Source organism: Nilaparvata lugens, chromosome 4 (assembly GCF_014356525.2).
Source record: "Nilaparvata lugens isolate BPH chromosome 4, ASM1435652v1, whole genome shotgun sequence".
NCBI lineage: Eukaryota > Metazoa > Arthropoda > Insecta > Hemiptera > Delphacidae > Nilaparvata > Nilaparvata lugens.
In genome coordinates this window covers 7,696,455-7,718,233 of record NC_052507.1, presented here as the reverse complement: position 1 = coordinate 7,718,233, position 21,779 = coordinate 7,696,455, and the positions used below count along the sequence as shown (strand labels likewise).

Genomic DNA, 21,779 nt, shown 5'->3' with positions numbered 1-21,779 from the left:
GTATGTTTGTGTGTGTGTGTGTGTGTGGTGTGTGTGTTGTGTGTGTGTGTGTGTGTGTGTGTGTGTGTGTGTGTGTGTGTGTGTGTGTGTGTGTGTAAACGGAATGACTTGAAATTTGGAACGTAAGGTCCTTACACTATAAGTATCCGACACGAACAATTTCGATCAAATGCAATCCAAGACGGCGGCTAAAATGGCGAAAATGTTGTCAAAAGTAGGGTTTTTCGCGATTTTCTCGTAAACGGCGACAACGATTTTGACCAAATTCATACCTGAAATAGTCATTGATAAGCTCTATCAACTGCAACAAGTCCTATATCTGTAAAAATTTAAGGAGCCCCGCCCCATCAATGCAAAGTTTGATTTTAGATTCTCAATTATCAGCCTTCATACACGACTTAAACAACACATTTCAAGTGGAAAAGATTGAGCATGAAAATCTCTGCAATTAATGTCCAGTAACATTTTCACCTAAAATTGGAAATAAGCTCGAAAAAATGTGATTATTAAATTGCAAACTGTTGGTTCTATTAAATCAGTCACTACGAAGAGATAGCAGACCTCGTGTGTCTCCAGCGTTATTGTCCTATCACCAGCTGTCTCGTATATTTGAATAGTAGACTTGAGATGCGCAAGAACACTAGCGTCAGGTGATCAATTTTCATAACGGCAAGGAACGTTGTGTGAGTGCGCCACACCAGATTCTTATTATAACAGTAGTAGCAGTTTTTATAACAGTAGTCGCAGTTTTTATTTTCTCACTTCTATAATTATTGGAAACGATTTTCCTTAATGAAATTATACATTCCTAAATAATTCAAAATAGCTGAAACTTTACACTATTTTCTCTGTATTTTATTTTGTGTTCAATTTTCTAGTCTTTTGAAATTCAATTCAAACGTGACTTTGACAATGACTACGACTACGCCCCGTTTTGGAAAGCCAATTTTCTTACTCCAGCTGTTAGAAGTCTAGAACTTAGCCAAATTCCGAGCTCGGAAACCGGCCCTTAAATCCTCTTCCATCAACTGCCAAAACTCCAGTCCACTCACACTCTGACCAAATACTCAACCTCATAACCCTAAATATTCCAGTTTCTGTTTGGCTTGAGGATGTGCAACACCATCACGAAACGGTCTTCGCACCACCAAAGAATGTGAAGGTTTTTTTCACTTTAAAGTCTGTTGGTAATGGGTTACCAACAACGGATCTCTGCCGAAAGGATAAAATAAAATCATAAATTATATTATCCTACAGACTGAAGAGTTTTAGAGAAAAAATATGAGCAGAAAATACGAGCAGAAAAATATGATGGAATATGCGCAGAAAAATATGAGCAGAAAAATATGATGGAATATGCGAAAATTGAGGTATTAAGCTCCACACACACACATTGATTTTTGTTCGTACAATATTTTTGCGGTCCTTATGAATTCTATCAGATTAAACGGAACATGACAAACATAATCTGTTTGAAATAATCTATTTAATCTAATAGAATTTATAAGGACGCAAAATATCATACGAACAAAAATCGATGTGTGTGTTCGGGGCTTTACTGTAATGTTTTCACATGAAAAAGTGAAATTTGAAGCTTCAGATGTCCATTCTCAGAAAGGGTATCTAGAGGTGCCTACAGACTTTCGCTCTGCTCCGCAACCGAACGTCACTCCAGCAGAGCGATTGATGATCGACCGGAGAGCAACAGTGGTTCGACCGGGGAACACGAGAAGATCCAACATCTTCCGTAACGTTCATGATAGGTGCGTGGGCGGAGCGACTTTGGTTCGATGGTGGTACGAGGGCGGTACGAGGGAGGAGCGTGCTCGGTGCGGGTTGGAAGCGCGAATATGTGTACGCAGCTTAGGATACCCTTCCCTCACTTGACCGTGAAATTGAGGTGCTAACAAACTTATGCTCAGTTTCGCTTCTCATGAGCTGATTATATCTGTATTTTACGATTTCTGTCCAAATACGGATAAGCATAGCATCAGCTGATGAGAAGTGGAATGTGAATGTGAGCACATACGTCAGCAAGCACCTTCAGAATAATCTTGACCTAGATTCAGTAAACTAGTAGTTCTGTGAACAGTTCTCTCATCCACAAGAATCTGATGTCACCTGTTTGAAATGTTAACAAACTCAGTTCACGTTTGAATGTGTATTCCATATGATATAATTCATCCAGCTCCGTGATAATTTTTCCATCTGATGAAAATTAGTTTTGAATGAGAATTAGAAGACTAAGAAATTGTCAAAAAACCACAGATTTATTGATTCTTAGAAAGACCGGTTTCGGTTGTTACACCGTTGTCAATCTCTGATAAACTAAAACTAAATACAAGAGCAGCAGAATTTATACTAGTAGGCGAGTACTGCTATTGGTCAAGGGCATGAACGTCTGCCATTGGCCCAGCTAGACAATCTCCTCCCACTCAACGGTGTGACAAAATGACGGCTTAAGCAACAGAATCGCCATGATAACAAAATTTACTTTCAGTACAAAATAAAAACCAAGAAAACAAGTGTTAATAAAACAAATATGTAAGTGGAAAAACTATTGACTAATGTATGCTTACAATTTTATGATAAAACTAAATTCGTAGTGTTGTATCGGTTGAAATCAATCTGGTCATTTGAACTATACTGGGAATTCTCCTTAATTACTCTTGTTATTTCTAAAGCCTCTAGAATATTCAAAGATCTGCCTTTGTTATTAACATGCAGAAACTCAACATTCTCCTTAACTGTGAACTTGTGATTATTTGTTATCAAATGTTCTGCAAAGTTAGATTCCCCATTTTGTTTATTCCAATCTCTGATGTGTTCTTTAATTCTACTTTTTAATATTCTATCAGTTTGGCCCACATTTGAAAATTAGTTTTCTACAATCAAAAATATATTTAATTACTTCAGAATTTTTAAGTTCATTTCATAATTCTTAATCACCTATCAAATTAGATTTTTCAAATGTGGGAATATTGATACTGATGGGCACGCATAATAATACCATGACTGAAAACAAAATATTGATATCAAAGATCTTAAAGATGCATAACTCTTTAAGGTCTTTGATTGAAACTAAGGGCTATAGTTCTATAGACCTTATAGACACTTCTCATCTCGTATCATCCTGAAAATGAAAAATTTCAAAATCCTTGTGTGTATACATCGATGCGCAGTTGAAAAAGGAATATTCCTGCCAAATCTCATCTAATTCTATCAACGCGTTTGGCCGTAATCGCGTTACATACAGACAGACAAAAGAAAATCCGAGTTAAAACATAGACCTCACTACGTTCGGTTGAAAAAAGTTGAAATACTTGAGTTATCATCCAATAATTCTGACATTGAAAATACTGGTGTTTGACTTTGATAAGCGATTGTATTGATGGTCGTGTTGATAAGCTATCGATACGATAAGTTGAGATGCATGACTGTTCATTGCTATCCCCGTTGTAAGGGTGACCAATTCCCAAGCCGACTCTTCTATGAATGAGTTAAAAATCGCTTCTTGGTGGTTTGAAGCCCAACTAGAGATGGAGGTTCACTTATCTCATTACCCACGCACAAGCCTGTAGCACATGCCGTCAGCATTCTCAGAAAAAATCTTTTACAATAATTCTTGTTTTCTTCATGAATTTCAATTTTCAGATACACTCCAATCATCACAGTATTCGAATACTGTATGAATCAGATAATAATCTATTTCAATCTAAATTTCTCGTAGCACTCTTTCCAATATCCAAATCTCTCATATGCTTCCTCATTATTGCGATAAATGTATTATCTCAGACTACTAGATCTTGTCAATATTATCATGATTATCAATTGTGATTGAGATAACAAGTATGATAATGACATTACATCACCTGCAGTCATTTCCATCCGCTTGATCCCTGGAAACTCGAGTTGGTAAAATGGTAATCTCACATGAACACAATCTCTCATATCCATTGATAATATCGATAGCCCGCTGGTAGAAATAGTAATTGGAGATCTAATTGACTTTATCACACAGTCAATATTTCTTTATTTCATTAAGATTACAAGATAATAACATAGAGAAACGATAGCGTAAGTAGATATCCCATGGTATAGGGAATTTATGTCGCAACTTTTACTGTTATCTCAAGCCGATAGTCCACGTATTACTTTCCCAAAAAGCTGTGTGACGCTGTTAGTCTCTCAAATTGTGCCGTTTCTACACTCTGATTCCAACAATACCTTAAATATTGACAATAATCGACAGTAATCGGCTTGAGATAACAGTAAAAGTTGCGACATAAATTCCCTATACCATGGGATATCTACTTACGCTATTGTTTCTCTATGATAATAATCACTCACATTCATAACATTCATACTCATCTCTCATCAACCAAGCACAAGCCTGGAGCACATGTAGGCAGCACCCTCAGCATTGAAAAAAATATTCAAATAGTATATTAAAGTATTCAGAAAGTATTAACAGCGAAATTCCTGTTTATGACTATCATAATATTTCATCGATAAACTTTTTTGTTTGATGGAATTGAACGATATGGATATTTTATACTGTATATCATATGTGAAGTGATCTGTATATCAGAATGTAGGCCATCACATGTTACAATAATGGTGATTGGCTGGAAAATGACAGTAGCGAATAATCGAATCTGTCAAACCAATGTTAAAACCGATTATATTACTGATATGTGTGAAGTTTTAAATCAACTTGTTAAATCAAACAATCTGTTATAAAATTATTATCTCATATTTTTGTTTTGAGTCGTCAGAATTGGAAATGTCGATTGTGAAAACTGATTCCATGTTGTTTGGGGTGAATTTGAGGATAGAACGAATTCCTGACTTGATTTTGAATGAATTATTATTCACATCATGATATACAGTACCACTAGTTTGTAAATGATATGGATCATGATAACAGTGATGGAAGAGAGACCAGAGATGAAATAGATGATAGAAAAATCAATTCACTTGCATATTGTCAATTCCACTTCTTTAAACTGGTGAAGCTACCTGGATTTCAGTCCAGTGCTCATAATGAAAGATGAAATTGACAATATTCATGTGTTATTTATTGAGTTGCAAGCACAGAATTACTAGGAGTTTTCTCTGGTTGCAAGGCATCAACAAATATTCTACATGTAAAATTAATATTTCACGGATGTATTCAATGATGAAACATTATTCTAGGTTCAAATCCCAGGAAAACGTTGGTACTATTTTAGGATAGATTCATAGGATGATATTTTTATAAACTTATCTGTGGTCTGACAATATGTAGTCTTCTTATCCAACAATGGTTATACACGAATAAGGCTAGTTCCACACACATTCGCTTCGTTTCGTTTTCGGCAAATTCCGATAAGTGTGAAACGGTAATTCGGTTTGAATTCGATACCGAATAGAAGCCGCATAGAACCGAACGCCCATTTGTCTCTAATAAATTCCCTCAGGTTCAAATTCGTTTTTAGCGAAGGGCTACTTTCACACACATTCGGTTCGGTTTGTTCGTTTCGTTTTCGGCAAATTCTGATAAGTGTGAAACGGTGATTCGGTTTGAATTAGGTTCCGAATAGAAAACCGCATAGCACCCTACGCCCCCTCGACACAAATGGGTTTCATCATATTCGAATTCGTTGCTAGGAAACCGGAAATAAAAACAAAGTCTTTCACACAGGCTCGCTTTTTTGTTTTTATTTCAACCTGATATCATGATTATCTGTTTAAAAATCTCCCATGTCAAAATCATATGGTCAATTCATTTCTGTTAGTTCTCTGGAGCATTTTTCTCTCAACGAATAGTTTGCTAAAAAATATGAAAATAAATTAGAACTCAGGGAGAATTTTAATTTTTTTTCATGTTTCCATGAAAATCACATGATTTTATTAATGGAGAGAAGAGATGAACGTTATGTTCCATGTGTCATAATTGAATTCAAAAAAATAATCACTCTGAACGTCCAAAATTAATATATTCAAAAATGAACTATTCAAATAGTTCACAATTTTTAACTAAATAGAAAATTTTGTTGTTCAAGAAATCACATCTTACTATTAATTTGAACCCCAGCTTTCATATTTCATTACCAGTATGAATTGTAAAAATCCAAACACAGCTGTGTTCGTGAAGAAAATACCTAATTAGAACCGTACGAATTAAGACCTGATATGTATGAAAGCCTCATTCGTTTTCGGCAACGAACCGAACCGAACCGAATGTAACCGAATGTGTGTGACGCTAGCCTAAAAAAATACTGGCCTTAAAAGCCAGTTTCACACGGCAGAGTCCTCTCTCCTGGAAGATCATATTACTGAAGATCATATTTCATATTTTGCAGCTCTCCTGTGCTTTCACATGGGGATCTTACAAATAAGCCGACAGATCTAACAACTACGCAGACGTTTGCTCAAAGTATGACTCATCACTTTTTCTTAAAGTCTAACTTCCTTAAAAATATAGATAGGAGATATCTGATTTCGGATTTGGATTCAGTGACCCCAAATTCTTTAAAGCGTAAGTCCCATCTTCAAAAATACCCGAAAACAAGGGAGTTATAGCTGTTTTTAATATAGCTTTCCATTATCATATGATTATATAGTACGTACTAAGATAATAATGATCCTGCCTCACAAAGGGACAGGCAAAGGTTTCAAGAAGTTTTTGAACACCTGAGAAGTTTGTTTAAACATAAACATTTTTAATTTTTAAAAGTTCTAGTTTTCCAAAAAAATATTGAACTATGAAAAGATGAATCCAAATATGAAATCATAAATCATCTCCACTCATCACCCAATGGAATAGGAGGAAAAGGAATGTTGTACAGTAAAATTCACTGAATTTCAATTGTTATTCAACAATTATCAGGTTCAAATCGTTGAATATCACTTCAAATTCCCAGCAATTATTGACTATTTCTTTTTAACAATCAGAAAAATCTATTATGAACATACAGTATAAACATTGTGCTGATCTGAATCGATCTATAGTAATAAGAGGAATTGAAAGAATAGAAAATGTCATGCCATTCCAAGTGATACTGATGTCTGTGTATTAGAACTGCTGAGTGGATAATGCATACTGAAAAAGTCATGAATAGTTCAGACCAGCCTGGCGACTTTGATGCTTTTGAAACCGGAATCTTGTTTTATTTTTATTGAAGAATGATACGGAATGAAAACCATGTATCATAGTACAAAGCAGCTCGATACTTTGTATCATGAGTAAGATTAACATAATCATGGCTTGTCGATTTTAGTTGACTATCGTGTGAAAGTAGCCTAACGGTATCTTTCCTCTCTCTATGATAATACTGATGTTATGAAAGGATCATAGAATGATACATAGATGATTACAACAAAGATATCACAGAATATTCACCGATGTGACATCATTCCAGACCCCACTCAACCTAACTGAAAACAAACAAGGTAATTGACACACATGTGGACAGCATTAATAGGTTGGATTGGCGGCACATTGAAGATTGGTGCATGGGTTTGACATGCATTATATAGTATTATATACACAGCTCACAAGTGTCCTAATCATGTCAACCTGGGTGATGGTCAGAGGTTTATAGGGATGAATAGTCGGGGGTTGGTGGGGGCTAAGTGGGAGGAAAGGAGGGATGTATTGTGGTAGTGGTGGGGGAAATTGAAGATAGAAGAGAGGGGTAAGGGGAATATGACATGGGAATGAAGGGCGGCTTGCATAAGCTATTTGGCCCTAGGCTGTTAATCTTGTCTGACAATAATCCAGTCAACAAGGTCACTGGAGAAGATCGCTCAAAGGGCTCCAGTCTCGAACCCTGGACTGCTCAATTGCGACAGTCGATAGATCGCTAATTGAATTTCGCCCTGCAATAACACCAGACCAGACACTAATACATCCAACCGCATCTAAATATCCGACTCGAGAGAATAATAATGAGACGAGTCTCTAGAATGCCTTGCGGTGAGTCAAATCCAGGTCAATCTGTCAGAATTCCTAATGAATTTCATCTATATTTTCAATTAAATCAATGCTGACTGTTCAAATTTACAGTGAGATTCACATGGAACTGTCATAATTCTTTACAGATAACATCTATACTGTTCATTCATCCAATACTGACAGTTTAAAGTGAACCGTATTATAGTGAGATTCATCTAGAACAAGGTCTATAAAAACCAGGTCAAGACACCCATGTTCCTTATGGAGCGGCCATTTTGTGGGTTTTTTTTTGGCGGTACATTTGAAAATCCAATCTGATTCAATTTGCTCGTAACAAAATCATGCATTTAAAGAACAATATTCTGGTTCAGGTCATATGTAAATTCAGGTTTTCGATTTTTTAATGATGAAATATATATAGTGAGGTCCACGTTATAATGGCAGTGGAGAAACATAGGAGAACAACGTTGCCGATCCTCTGTCTTGTCAATGCCGTCTATAGACGGTAGCTGATACAGGTTTATTAATGTAATATTAACTGTTCATTCTCGTTTAAAATAATCAATTATATTAATTAAGTAAGAAATTATAATATTTTTCAATAATTTCATAATTAAGTTGAAATATTTTGTTAATTATTAATTCTACATTGTTAAAATCTGGCAACAGAGCAAAGCGAGAAAGAGATAGCGCAATCCGCTTTGTTGAATGATAGATAAGTATAGCAATACCATTGCTAATCAAACACTGCCATTATAACGTGGACATCACCATAGTATCTTATGTTGCAAGGACGGGAAGGGACCTTTTTCAGGCGAGAATGATGTTTCTAGTCGAGGCGTTAGCCGATGAAATTCAGGTCCAAGTAACGTACACTATTTTTTGTCATAGTAATCTAAAGAAGAATAATTGAGAAATAGAAAACACCTTCTTGTCCTGAAGTTACTACATGCATTCTATAAACATAACCTAGTTTACAAATTCCAAATCTGGAATTTTACGGAAGTTGACAAACTTCCACCTGGAGCGCTGAAGGTGGTTTTTTGTAGCAGTTTTGCTGTTCTTATTTCGGAACTAGGAAACATACTCGACTTCAAAGAAAACATATGGTTTCATTAGAGAAGAGTATGTTGTAATGAGAATCATATGTTTATTTTGTTCTGCAAACAGCTGTTTACCAGATTGATTTCATGCATGGAAAACAGCTGAAATTGAATGACTATGACAAAAAAAATGGTTCAATAATTTGTTCATCCATTATTATAAATTGTTCTTATTCTTGTTAATGTTCAAGTATTATCAAAGTAAAGTTCAATTCAAACAGTATAATTTTTAATTTATTTTTAGCATTGTCAGTTCTTTACATGAATCCAGACGTAACTACTGTTCATTCTTTCTTTTCAATATTCTTCTTTACTTTGTTATGTGGGATAAGTTGTAATTAATAAACACACTTCAACAATACGATCTTCTTTATTTACAAACATAAAAAGATTCCAAGTTATGAATTTTCTGGCTTCATACTTATACAAAATTGATTGTTCTATTCTAATATATATTCTCAGATTGAGATTTGGTGTAGAAAATTGAAATGGACATAACCTATGTATAATATTTGGACAATTTGAAACTAAATTAGGAAATTGAAAAAGTTTTGGGCAATAGCCTGTTTTTTCTTTTCCGATCATTGTATTGTTTGTGCTAACCCAATTAATAAATGAACATGTTATGATTCATGAGGTAATGGGACAAGAGGCTAACCTCAAAAACAGATGAAAGTTCCAAATCAAAATTGATTCAAGTTGATTAAGATCAACAATTCACTCGCTAGTTGAAACCCATAATACTATTATTATAAAAAAGAATTCTATAATTCTATTTTATAATATACTATAATTATATTTATTAATATACTATAATATATATTTTTTAATTTTTATAATATACTATTATTCTGTCGGAAGAATTTATTTACATTTCAAATCCAAGCGATATCCATAGAATAGTATATGTCGCACCTAGGGCCGAAAATGAGACTTTTCTGGCTCGAAATCGGTTTTTAAGTCCGAGGCCGTAGGCCGAGGACTAGAAAAGATTAAGAGCCGGAAACACATTTTTGCCCGTGGTTTCGCCACACACAAAAATGAAACAATATATATATTTATGATCAGAATTGTTTATTAAGCACTTTTGAAAGCAAAACTGGAAGGTAATAGCTCTAGCAAATCTGAGGTAATCTGAATATCAGGAGATTGTCCAAGTATTTTTTTTTATTCTGATTTGTCTAAATAATCTAAAAGATTATATTTAATTATGTTTTAATGTGGGAGGTTGAGTTTATACTTTTTTATTCTTTCAAATGACAATAAGATGATATTATTTTAAATGTTTTGATTCTTGAATAATAAAATACAAATAATGAAAAGTTTTTTAATCAGCTGTTATAGCACACTTGAAAATTGGCCAATCTGAATGTCAACATCAACAATGCTTGTTGTCGTCGACTGCGGAAGTTTAGGTTAGAAGTTCTATCCTACTATGAAAATCGAATTTGAATAGTTTATAATTTAACTTCTCTGTATTTCATTCATCCAAATAAAATGATAGTATCTTATTGCAGAATACTTTATTCAATTCTAGAAAATTCCGTTTCATAAACTATTTTGTAAACACGTTCACATCAAATCAGAATCAGCTGACTTCAAGGTTATTTTACAGCCATAGGGCCATAAAAAATTTTACCGGCCTGGTCAGAAAACAATCACTTTCGGCCTCCATATGACCCACGTAAACCAGCTCATTACATCCAAGTGGGGCGAAAAAATATTAACACATCATGTTGTTTAATTCATAATGATAAAAGCTGATAAATTTGAAAATTAGTGAACTCGAGCCCAACAGAATGGATATTTCGTAATGCATCACGGGATCGTGTCATGACCTGTAAGTTATATTTATAGACCTTGATATAGAACTGTCAGAAATCCTTACATATAACACCAATGCCTTCCCTCAAAATAATGCTGACAATTTTCAAGTGAACCGTATTATAATTATTGAGATCCCTAACAGACCTGTCATAACTGTCTACATATAACATCAATGCGCCCCATTCAATCATCTCTGCCATTCTGTAGTGAATCAGCAGACTCTTTTCATCTCTCTGACAGTACCACAGAATTGTTAATGAAGATTATTCTCCAAGCTGCAGAATCAATTGGACACAAATCATGAAATCTGCCAAGTTTGTGAATGTGGGTTATCTGTGAGCTTGAGGGAATCATAAGCCAGGAACAATATGCATGCAATCTTTGCTTAATTATCATTGTGGAAGACGGTGTTTGTCAGACTGTGCAAACCAATTGGAGGAGACAATATGTATGGAATCTTAGCTTGATTATTGCGGAGTTCGGTATCTGGAATCTTGTGGGAAGGTACAATATTCATGAAATCTTTGCTTAATTATTTGAATGTCTGTGAGTTTCTGTAGAGTATTTATAAGGTTCGCACAAACAATACGATGATCGGGAAATAAAAAAACTGGCTATTGCCCAGAACTTCTTCAATTTCCTAATTTAGTTTAAAATTTCTCAAATATTATACATTGTTTGAATAAAACGAACATTTCAAAATATGGATAGATTGATAGTAAAAATTTCGTAAAAACATGAAACAAACTTAAAATTTCCAAAAAAGAGAATATATTCACTCAAATTGGTGTCAAATTTTCGAGCTCGAAAAAATCACTTTCAACCTAGCTTCATATTCTTAGATACAATCACAAATCATATAAATAATATGATTAAGAAGGAACAACAGGCTTGTCTCAAACTATTCCATTCCCAAATTTTGATATTGATTAACATGTTCTAAAAAAATAGATTATGTTTCTACTGTAAAACGTACAATTTTCGTCCAAAAAGTTATTTAAGCTAGAAATTTATAATTTAGAAGAATTAAAACACCAAAATATAATTGAAAATATTATCATCCAATAGTCTGAACGGTGAACGTCTATCTCTCAGTAGGGTTGAGTGTAAGAGAGGGCCGACTGCGCCCCAACTTCACCCTCCTAGGTCAAAAATAAAGTCATTCTATTCTATTCTATTCTATTCCATTCTATTCCATTATATTCCATTCTATTCCATTCTATTCCATTCTATTCCATTCTATTCCATTCTATTCCATTCTATTCCATCCTATTCCATTCTATTCAGTATGAAACGATTGTATCATTATATTAATTCTACATTGCATTTCTCATAATAATCATGTATAGTTCAATAACAAATATTCAGTTCCATCATGTATATTCATTCAAAACGTTGCTTTATTGTAGATAATTATATATGAGTGAATTAGCCAGTGTTTATATCACAATCTGCATGAATGAAGTTAAACAGTCAGTTTCAGATTCGCTGAATCTCGCAATCTTCACTGTATTCAAGTCTTCTATGATAAACTCCACAAGATATTACAGAATTATAATCTCCTACAAAATAATACATGCTAATACATTTCAGATATTCTGAATAACCAACTGCGTCCATCTTCTCATTGTTAAACTCTTCATGGTTTTGCATCGGAGATCTTCATTTCCGACGAAATTCTACAAAGCAGTAGGCCTAGCCTACCAAACAGCCAACCCCTATCATCTCTCCAGCTTGTTTTGCATTAGAATTTTGTCGAGCGTTACGCCAAATCATAAGTTAAACAAGAGTGGGCCTACAGTATCACCAAATTGACTTGAATTTTGACGTGCACTACGAGAATCCCTTTTAACCGCTAATCCCAAAACTGTCAGTGTATTTTCACACGCCTCGCCGGCCTTTGAATTATTCAGGCTGAGATGCACAAACGAGAAGCTACTTTAGGTGAGAGACAGGGAGCCAGAAGTGACGAGAATGAGAGAGAGTGAGTAGCAACGACTGAGGGTGACTGATGGTAGGAGGGGGTTGGCAGGGGAGGGAGTGATTGAGAGAGAATGTGACTGAGAAAGAGAAAGAGAGAGACTGAGATAGACGGAGAGAGAGTGTTGACTATGAGGAAGGGACTTCTTCTTCACGAAGACGGAGGTCCATCTAGAGAGACTGCTGCAAGAACCCTTTCAGCTCAGAGATTACCTCTTATGAATATTTAAAATTTTCACGCCCGGCTTAACATCTCTGAACACGCTCCACTTCTCTATTCCGTCTGATGAAATCAATACCATTCGTCAAACAAACTCGAAATTATACCGGTGAGCATCGGAACTTCATTTTCTAGTTCATCAGGTTTCCATGCTTTTTTCATGCGTTTTCTGTAATCTTGTTATCGGTCGCCATTCATCTTCCATCTTTATTCCACCTAATACCCACAAACGAGTGTAGTTGGTATTATCTTCAACAGAGAAAATAATGTTCTTTGATGTAGGCCTGATGAAGCCTTTCAGAATTGCTGCGATAGGCTTTTCTCATTTCATTTCATTATTTCCAATATTTTTGTAACATTTTTAAGAGTTTTATGTGGGAATGGAAGAAAAATTTCAATGGTTGAGGCTCATTGAAGGTGATTCAATAGAGCCTTCTCTGAACAGTATCGAGAATATTCCAAACATCTTCAAGACGAAAACGACCTATAAACAGTTGTCAGAGAAGAATGTTAAGGTGCGTACATATATACGCGCCGCGAACATGAGCAATCCACTTTTAATCAACTGATGCCAAGCTTTTTATAATCTGTATCTTACCGTTTCTGTAAAAATACAGATATAGTCAGCTGATTAAAAGTGAATTGCTCATGTTCGCGGCGCGTATATCTGTACGCACCTTTATAATCTTCCCAAGAATCGGTCTTAGTTCCACATTCAAAAAATAATTTTCCCTAGTAAACTGAAACTTTTCACTGGAGTTGATGCTTGGATTCAAGTAGCTTGTCCTTTATCCAGATCTCTTAGATTTCTTAGCCAGATTCAGCCAGTTTACCTTCAGTCGTTTAGACTTTAGCCAGTCCATCGACTGGGGCATTGCTTTCGATAAGCCCCTGCTTACTACTTATAAAAAAAAGATGTTATTATTATGTTTCCTGTAGACTTTGCGTATTCTATGAAGCTGAAATTATATAAATAATAATTTTCTCGTACAGTCTAATTTCTCTTAAAAGAATACTCATTACTCAAGTCTTGTTGATGTAGAATTAATGGGAATTCATATATAATAATTTGCTAAGAAATATATTCGTATTATGTTCTTTTCCTGTACGTCATCATTGTTGATTATTACTGAGGTTTCCAATTATAGAAATAACAAAATAAAGAAAATTATAAAAACTGCGACTATGCCCTGTTTCGTAAAGACAATTTTATGACTCCAGCTGTCTATAACCATAGAGAAACGATAGCATAAGTTTGTCTACGATAGCATAGTTTACACCATTGTATCTTTATGCTAGAACTTAGCTGAATCTGAAGCTCAGAAACCGGAAGTATTGAGTATGTTATGGACATAGAATTAGGTATTAAGTCTACTGGAATGTTCTAAAATAGAGAGTCATCAACACCCATATTATATTCAACAACAAACAAGACTAGTTTCAGAAATGATGTCATTCAGAGGAAACTTGACAATGGCATTATCACGAAACCATTTCCTCTAATGTGTTATAGACTTTTATTTATTCATTCATTTATTTACTACATTGGATTGATCCGTGGTCTAGTGGATAGAGTGCTTGCGTAGCAGCATAGAGATCCCGGGTTCAAACCCTCTCACAACCAAAAGTTTTTTAACCATATCACTCCCGTGTTATCGGATGGGCACGTTAAGTTTTCAGTCCCGGCTGAAGTATGACAGTCGTAAGGCCCATTGAAGGCCTAAATTATATATTCAGGCGGTGGGACCTTCCCGCAAGGGACTCCCCACCAACAAAAGCCATACAAATTTACTTTTTTTTATTACATTTCACAATAAATCACAATATCAAATTAATGATTGGGAGAGAATCAACAGGATAAACAGAAAACTGTTTATCTCCCTAATTTTGATAAAAATAGCCCAAATAAGGTTATGAAAAAACTTTTTTAATGACCAAAAAATGAACAGTCCAAATATACATTATAATTTTATACATTAACATTATCACCATGATACTGTTTAATCTATGTTATAGATTCATTCACATGAAAGAGATTGATATTGCAGTGGCCTTGCGGAATGGAGCTTCATCTAGTGACTGAGCTAATGGTAGATGGATTGAGTGCAAGATAGGATTTGTCCAAGCTGATAATGAATTCATTGAAAATGTTGTCTCATCTTTCAAGATCAAATCTTAATTTTTTCCATATCATTCTTCAAAAAATGCAATGATATCACTTAATAATTATAATAATGGAGATTTCAACTCTATGTTTTGCAGTTAAACCAGTTTGCAGACCCGGTCAACAAACGGTTTTAGGAGCGGCGCGGCTGGAAAAGACAGAAATCGCATGTGAAGTGGAAGCCAACCCAGTGGCAGTCAACTTCACATGGGAAATCCACCCAGGAGCCGGCGTCAACGGCTCCGTTGGTCCCGGCGCGGGCAAAAGCCGAGACAAGGTCGAGGATAAAGTCGAGTTCGACGTGGAGAAGACACGCAGCACAGCCGTTGTGACGCCCGTCACTACGGCCGATTTCGGGGAGTTCTCCTGTTGGGCAACTAACGTCATTGGACGTCAGTTGGAGCCTTGCGTTTACAAGCTGATACCAGCTGGTGAGTTGATAATGTCTTCAAGGTGTATAGTTTTCGAGATATTCACGAAGAACCAGAAAATAGTACCTTTATACCTGCTACATCTCCTCAGCAAAAAAGGGTAGGAATGGAGAATTTTGACATGTTTACTTCTTGTAGCTAGTTACAAATTGATTTTTGGACTTTCGGTTTTTTGCCGCTCTTATGACTTCTACAAGATAGAACGGAAATTGACAAACATCATGTGTTTGACATGATCTGTTCAAACTAATAGAATTCATGAATAATAATGATAATAATGAATGAATTTATTCCCTATAAAAAAATACAAACAAGCTATTAAAAACATAAAAAGTACAAAATATCTAAAATACAATACAATGGGTCTATAAAACAATATGGAATTTAATTCTATTGGAAATTAAACCTACTCAACTATGGGAAACCCATGTACTAGAGTAGGTGTTAGTAGTAGTAATAGATTCTGGGTGGGGGTGCAAACTGCAAATACGTTGGGTAAGTGAGCTCACAAATTGCTTGAGATTTTGTTTTCCATAATTATGATGTCTTCCAGTTGAAATAATCCAGTTCTTAGCGACAGTTTTGATTCTTCTTGAGTTTTTTATTGTCCGAAAATATGTTTCAAATATGTCCAAAAATCTAGACTAATTATTTTTAAAAGATCTGAAAAGTAGAAATTGTGTTTCTAACTTGGACTATTCCAATTCAAATGAAGTTTCCTTTTATTCAATACAACGGGTTGTTGAATGGAATAGAGCAGTGACTTCAATGTGCATTGGATTATATGTTTGGATAGGCGTGGCGTGAAAGTCGCGGAAGGTCTTCTGCCCTAATATTGACATTTTTCAGTTGAAAAGTACAAAATATCTAAAATACAATACAATAGGTCTATAAAACAATATGGAATTTATATATATATATATATATATATATATATATATTATATATATATATATATATATATATTTATATATATTATTCCAGTGTTGTAAACATTTGTATTTGATTGTGAGAGCTTGAAAATGATTCAATTATGGGGATGACATTGATTAGGTTACCGTATCTGGGATAACGTAGACCTTATTCAATCAGGGATCAATCAGGTTTAAAGTATACACAACATTTGAAACACAAAACATTTGTATTTGTACTGATTGGAACTATATTTCAACGACCAGATCTCCAACTCATATCTGAAAATTTTAGCTAATCAATGTTTGAGGATATCATTCCAGTGAGGGACATACTTCACATCTACTCCACTAACTAGAGCTTTATCAATGTACTCATTCCCAAGAATGAGCCCAGACAACCAAGGATTCATTCAGGTTTGAAGTATTCGACACATAATACATCTTAAATAAAAATACTAATAAATTGTCAAAAACCACAGATTTATTGATACTTAGAAAGACCGGTTTCGGTTGTTACACCGTTGTCAATCTTTGATAAACTAAAACTAAATACAAGAGCAGCAGAATTTATAGGCTACTAGTAGGTGAGTACTGCTATTGGTCAAGGACATGAACGCCTGTCATTGGCCCAGCTAGATTGTCTCCTCCCACTTAAGGATTGCTTCACACGCATTCGGTTTCATTCGGTTCGGTTCCGAGCCGAGCCGAACCGAAAACGAATGAGGCTTTCATACATGTCAGGTTTTAATTCGTACGGTTCTAATTAGGTATTTTCTTCTCAAACACAGCTGTGTTTGGATTTTCACAGGTCATGCTGTATATCTCAATATAACAGCTGGTGTTAAATTTCAAGATGTTATTTCTTGAACATCGAGATTTTGAAGTTAATTAAGAATTGTGAATTATTTGAATAGTTTCTTTTTGATTATGTTAATTTTGTATAAACAGGGAGATTATTTTTTTAAATTGAATATTTGTCCCTTGTTTTGATACATAGTATATGAACTTCATCTCTTATCTCCATTGATGAAATAATGTAATATTCGTGGAAAAAAAAAAAAAAAATTCTCCCTGAGTTTCAATTTATATCTTTAATATTTTTTTAGCAAACTATTCATTGAGGAAAAAATGTTCCTGTGAACTAACAGAAATGAATTGACCATATGATTTTGACTTGGAAAATTTTGAAACAGATGATCACGATATCAGGTTAAAATAAAAAAAAAGGCAAGCATGTGTAGAAGACTTTGTTTTTTCCTTTTTCCCTAGCAACGAATTCGAATATGATGAAACCTATTCGTGTCGAGGGGGCGTTCGGTGCTATGCGGTTGCTATGCAGTACCGAATTCAAACCGAATCATCGTTTCACACTTATCGGAATTTGCCGAAAACGAAACGAACCGAACCGAACCGAAAGTGTGTGAAAGTAACCTCTCGCTAGCAACGAATTGAAACCTGATGGAATTTATTAGAGTCAAGTGGGCGTTCGGTTCTATGCGGTTTCTATTCGGTACCGAATTCAAACCGAATTACCGTTTCACACTTATCGGAATTTGCCGAAAACGAAACGAACCGAATGAGAGTGAAACTAGCCTAACGGTATAACAGAAACTTCACAGAATGGCGGCTTAAGCAACAGACTCGTCATGATAACTTGATTAGTGTGATTCTAAGTATCAATAAATCTGTGTTTTTTGATAAGTTCTTAGTATTTTTATTTAATATGAATAATTATCACAATATCAACTTCTCAACTACACAGAAACATAATACATCAATGATACTGATTAAAACCTATAATTCAACTACCAGATCTCCAACTCATCTCTGTAAATTGCCACTTTTGTGGATATCATTTCAGTTAGGAACACATTTCACATCTACTCCACCAACTAGAGCTTTATAAACGCACTTATTCCCGAGAATAAGCCCAGACAACTTACTTAATTGAAAGCAAGTCGAGCACTCTACTATTCTCATGGCATTGCAAGACAGTCAAGTGGAATTGACTGTTTATCTATTTCTTGAAGTAGCTGCTCTCTGGAACACGCTCTCTCACACACACACACACACTCTCTTACTCCATCTCTCATCTCACTCATTCCCTCTCATACACACTCATCCACTCTCTCACACACACAACCTCACACACACACTCTCTCTTACTCCATCTTACGCACTCTACTATTTTCATGGCATTGCAAAGACAGTCAAGTAGAATTGACTGTTTACCTATTTCTTGAAGAAGCTGCTCTCTGGAACACGCTCTCTCTCTCTCACACACACTCTCTCACACTTCATCGCACTCTTTCCCTCTAATATACACTCATCCTCTCTCTCTCTCACACACAGCCTCACACAAACACTCTCTCTTACTCCATCTTACTCACTCCCTCTCATACACACTCATTCACTCTCTCTCTCCCACATACGCTCTCCCTCTCACTCACTCTCTCTTGCTCCAATGCTCTAACACTCTCTTCCTCCCATACACACTCTCTCTTTTTCTCTTTCTCTCTCACACACATACACTTTACCTTTCACACTCTTCCTCTAATACTCTCTCTTTCTTTACCTCCTCTCTCACACACACACTCTCTCTCCCTCACACCCTCCTTTTACCGACAATTCCCGTATCGTCTCTTTTACAACCGAGAATAAAAGACAAACGTCAAATGTCTCCGCGATAAAGTCTTGTGCAAATAAAGTAGTCCGTCGTATGCTCCCAACAGTTTTGCTCCATGTGCTTCAAACAGTTCTGCATCGTGTGGTACTCTCTCGTGAGATTTCACTCAGAACTGTCAGTAGTCCTCGTGCAAAACATCAATGCTCCCCATCTAACTAACACTGACAGTTGTAGATGAAACTAGTCTACTGAGATTCAGTTCAATCTGTCAGGATTCCTTGTATAAAACATCAATGGTAAGCATTCAAGCAATGGTGACAGTAGGGTCTGGGATCTCACCAAAGGAAATGCCGGCTTCAAAAAACAACACTACTCTCAAATGCTTGCGAGCTCTTCTTTTCAGGCTGGCAAATGTTACTTTTTTTGAACAGTCAACTCTTCAAACAAAGTGTACCGACTTGAAATAAAGCCCTACATGTTGCAAGTGCATTTCGCTTCACAAAAGACTGGAGATCACTTCGTTTGTAGCCGGGTTATTTGAAAACTGAGTGTTTGTTTCTTGAAAAATTCTCTAGAGCTCTGGGGTTCTACACAGAAGCGCAGCAAGGCATGGACTAACTTAATAATGTATAACAACACTAGAGTGAGGTCCACGCTATGATGGCAGTATTTCATCAATATCCACATTCTTTAATTTTTACTTTCCTTGCCCTATTACCTTAGGTAAAGAAAGTATTGCTTTCCAAAAAAATTCAAGGTTCCCTAATTTCATGTTTTCTATAAGTTTCAAGGTCCCCTGAGTCCAAAAACATGATTTTTGGGTGTTGGTTTGTGTGAGTGTGTGTCTGTGAACACGATAACTCCATTCCTAATTAACCGATTGACTTGAAATTTTAAAATTAAGATACTTATACCATGAGGATCCGACAATAAAAAATTCAATAAAATTTAATTCAAAATGGCGGAAAAAATGGTGGATAATGACTGAAAAACCATGTTTTTCACGGTTCTCTCGAAAACGGCTCTAACGATTTAATTCAAATTTATACCATGAATAGCAATTTATAAGCCCTATCAACTGACATGTGTCTCATTTCTGGGGAAATTGCAGGAGCTCCGTAATATTCTTGAGAAAAATGGCGAATAATCACTAAAGAACCTTTTTTTCTCAGTTTTCTCGAAAACGGCTCTAACGATTTAATTCAAATTTATACCATGGATTTATACCGTTGATAGCTAGCTATTCATAAGCCCTATCAACTGACATGAGTCTTATTTCTGGGAAAATTGCAGGAGCTCCGTAATATTCTTGAGAAAAATGGCAGATAATCTCTAAAAAACCATGTTTTTCATGATTTTCTCAAAAATGACTTGACCGATTTTTTTTCAAATTCACACCTTGTATAGTTATCATCAGCTCTATTAACTAGCATGAGTCTCCTCCCTGAGAAACTAACAGGGGGTCCACCCAATCCTTGAGAAATTATTTACTTTGTAACCTCCTTCTCGTGCTTAAGGTAGGTGTGTAGAGCAGTTTATTCAAAAGAACACACGTCGATATTTTATTTGTAGAATAGCTGTTTTGACAACTTATAGAAAATCCTCAAATTTCATAATTCAAACAAAGTAAAATGTACTCTGAAAACAATAACAATAGCATAATCGTAGTTTAAATAGAATTATTCAGCCGCCAATCGGCATAATGTTATTTCCCTAGATCATCCTCGTTAAAGAATGAGGCTTATAAATCAATGAGCAAGGAAAGTTGTGTGAGTGTACCACACCAGATTTTTTATTTATTACAAAACCAGGAAGACTACAACAGGCATTAAGCCCAAAACAGTCTTCACTACTATTTACAATCGTATTAAGCAAGTTGATATCAAAATTTGAAATAAGAGATACAGTACATGCAGTTTACAAATACATAAGAAAATTGATGATTTGCTTTCATTAACCTCTATTCTTTCATGTTGAATATATTCTATTGTGTGAAGGGAGCAAAATGTGCTTCCACCTGTTGTCTCAGTTGATAAAAATTATAATGATTATTTTCATTAGCCATTATCAATAATATCAGCACTGATGTTGCTATCCTTATAATGCTATTAAAAAATTATTAATCCGAATGAAAATTGGATCCAATTTGATTATTGTAATGTAACTGCATGAATCGGCAGTGTTTCAACAAATAATTGTCGACTCTCCGAAAAGGATATAAAATAATATCCTTTGCATTAACACACGATCGTGAGAGAGAAAGAAAGAGAGAGAGAGTGTGGATTGAATAGAGTTAATAGAGGAGAGAGAGAGAGAGAAAATGTGTCTGAGGAGATTGATTGATTGATAGATCGAGTAGTTTATGCATGTAGATCTCAATATGGACTGGCTTATACATCTATATACAAAAGCTTACAATACTGCAAAGTTTCAGATAAATCTACATAGTATTATGTAGATAAATCTAAGAAAATAATACTATTCAACTGTATATGATATGAAAAAAAAAACAATTTCGAATACCTGTTATTATTGTTATAATATATAGAATAATTTATGTTATATTATATAG

General features: G+C 35.1%; 1 protein-coding gene across 1 annotated transcript in view; it reads left to right on the top strand.

The window, feature by feature from the left end:
• Positions 1-21,779, top strand: part of LOC111047086 (hemicentin-2) — a 182,650-nt gene that overhangs the window by 126,155 nt on the left and 34,716 nt on the right. Inside the window, 1 exon segment of the mRNA XM_039425636.1 lies at positions 15,335-15,667. Coding sequence (XP_039281570.1) covers positions 15,335-15,667 — 333 coding nt within the window.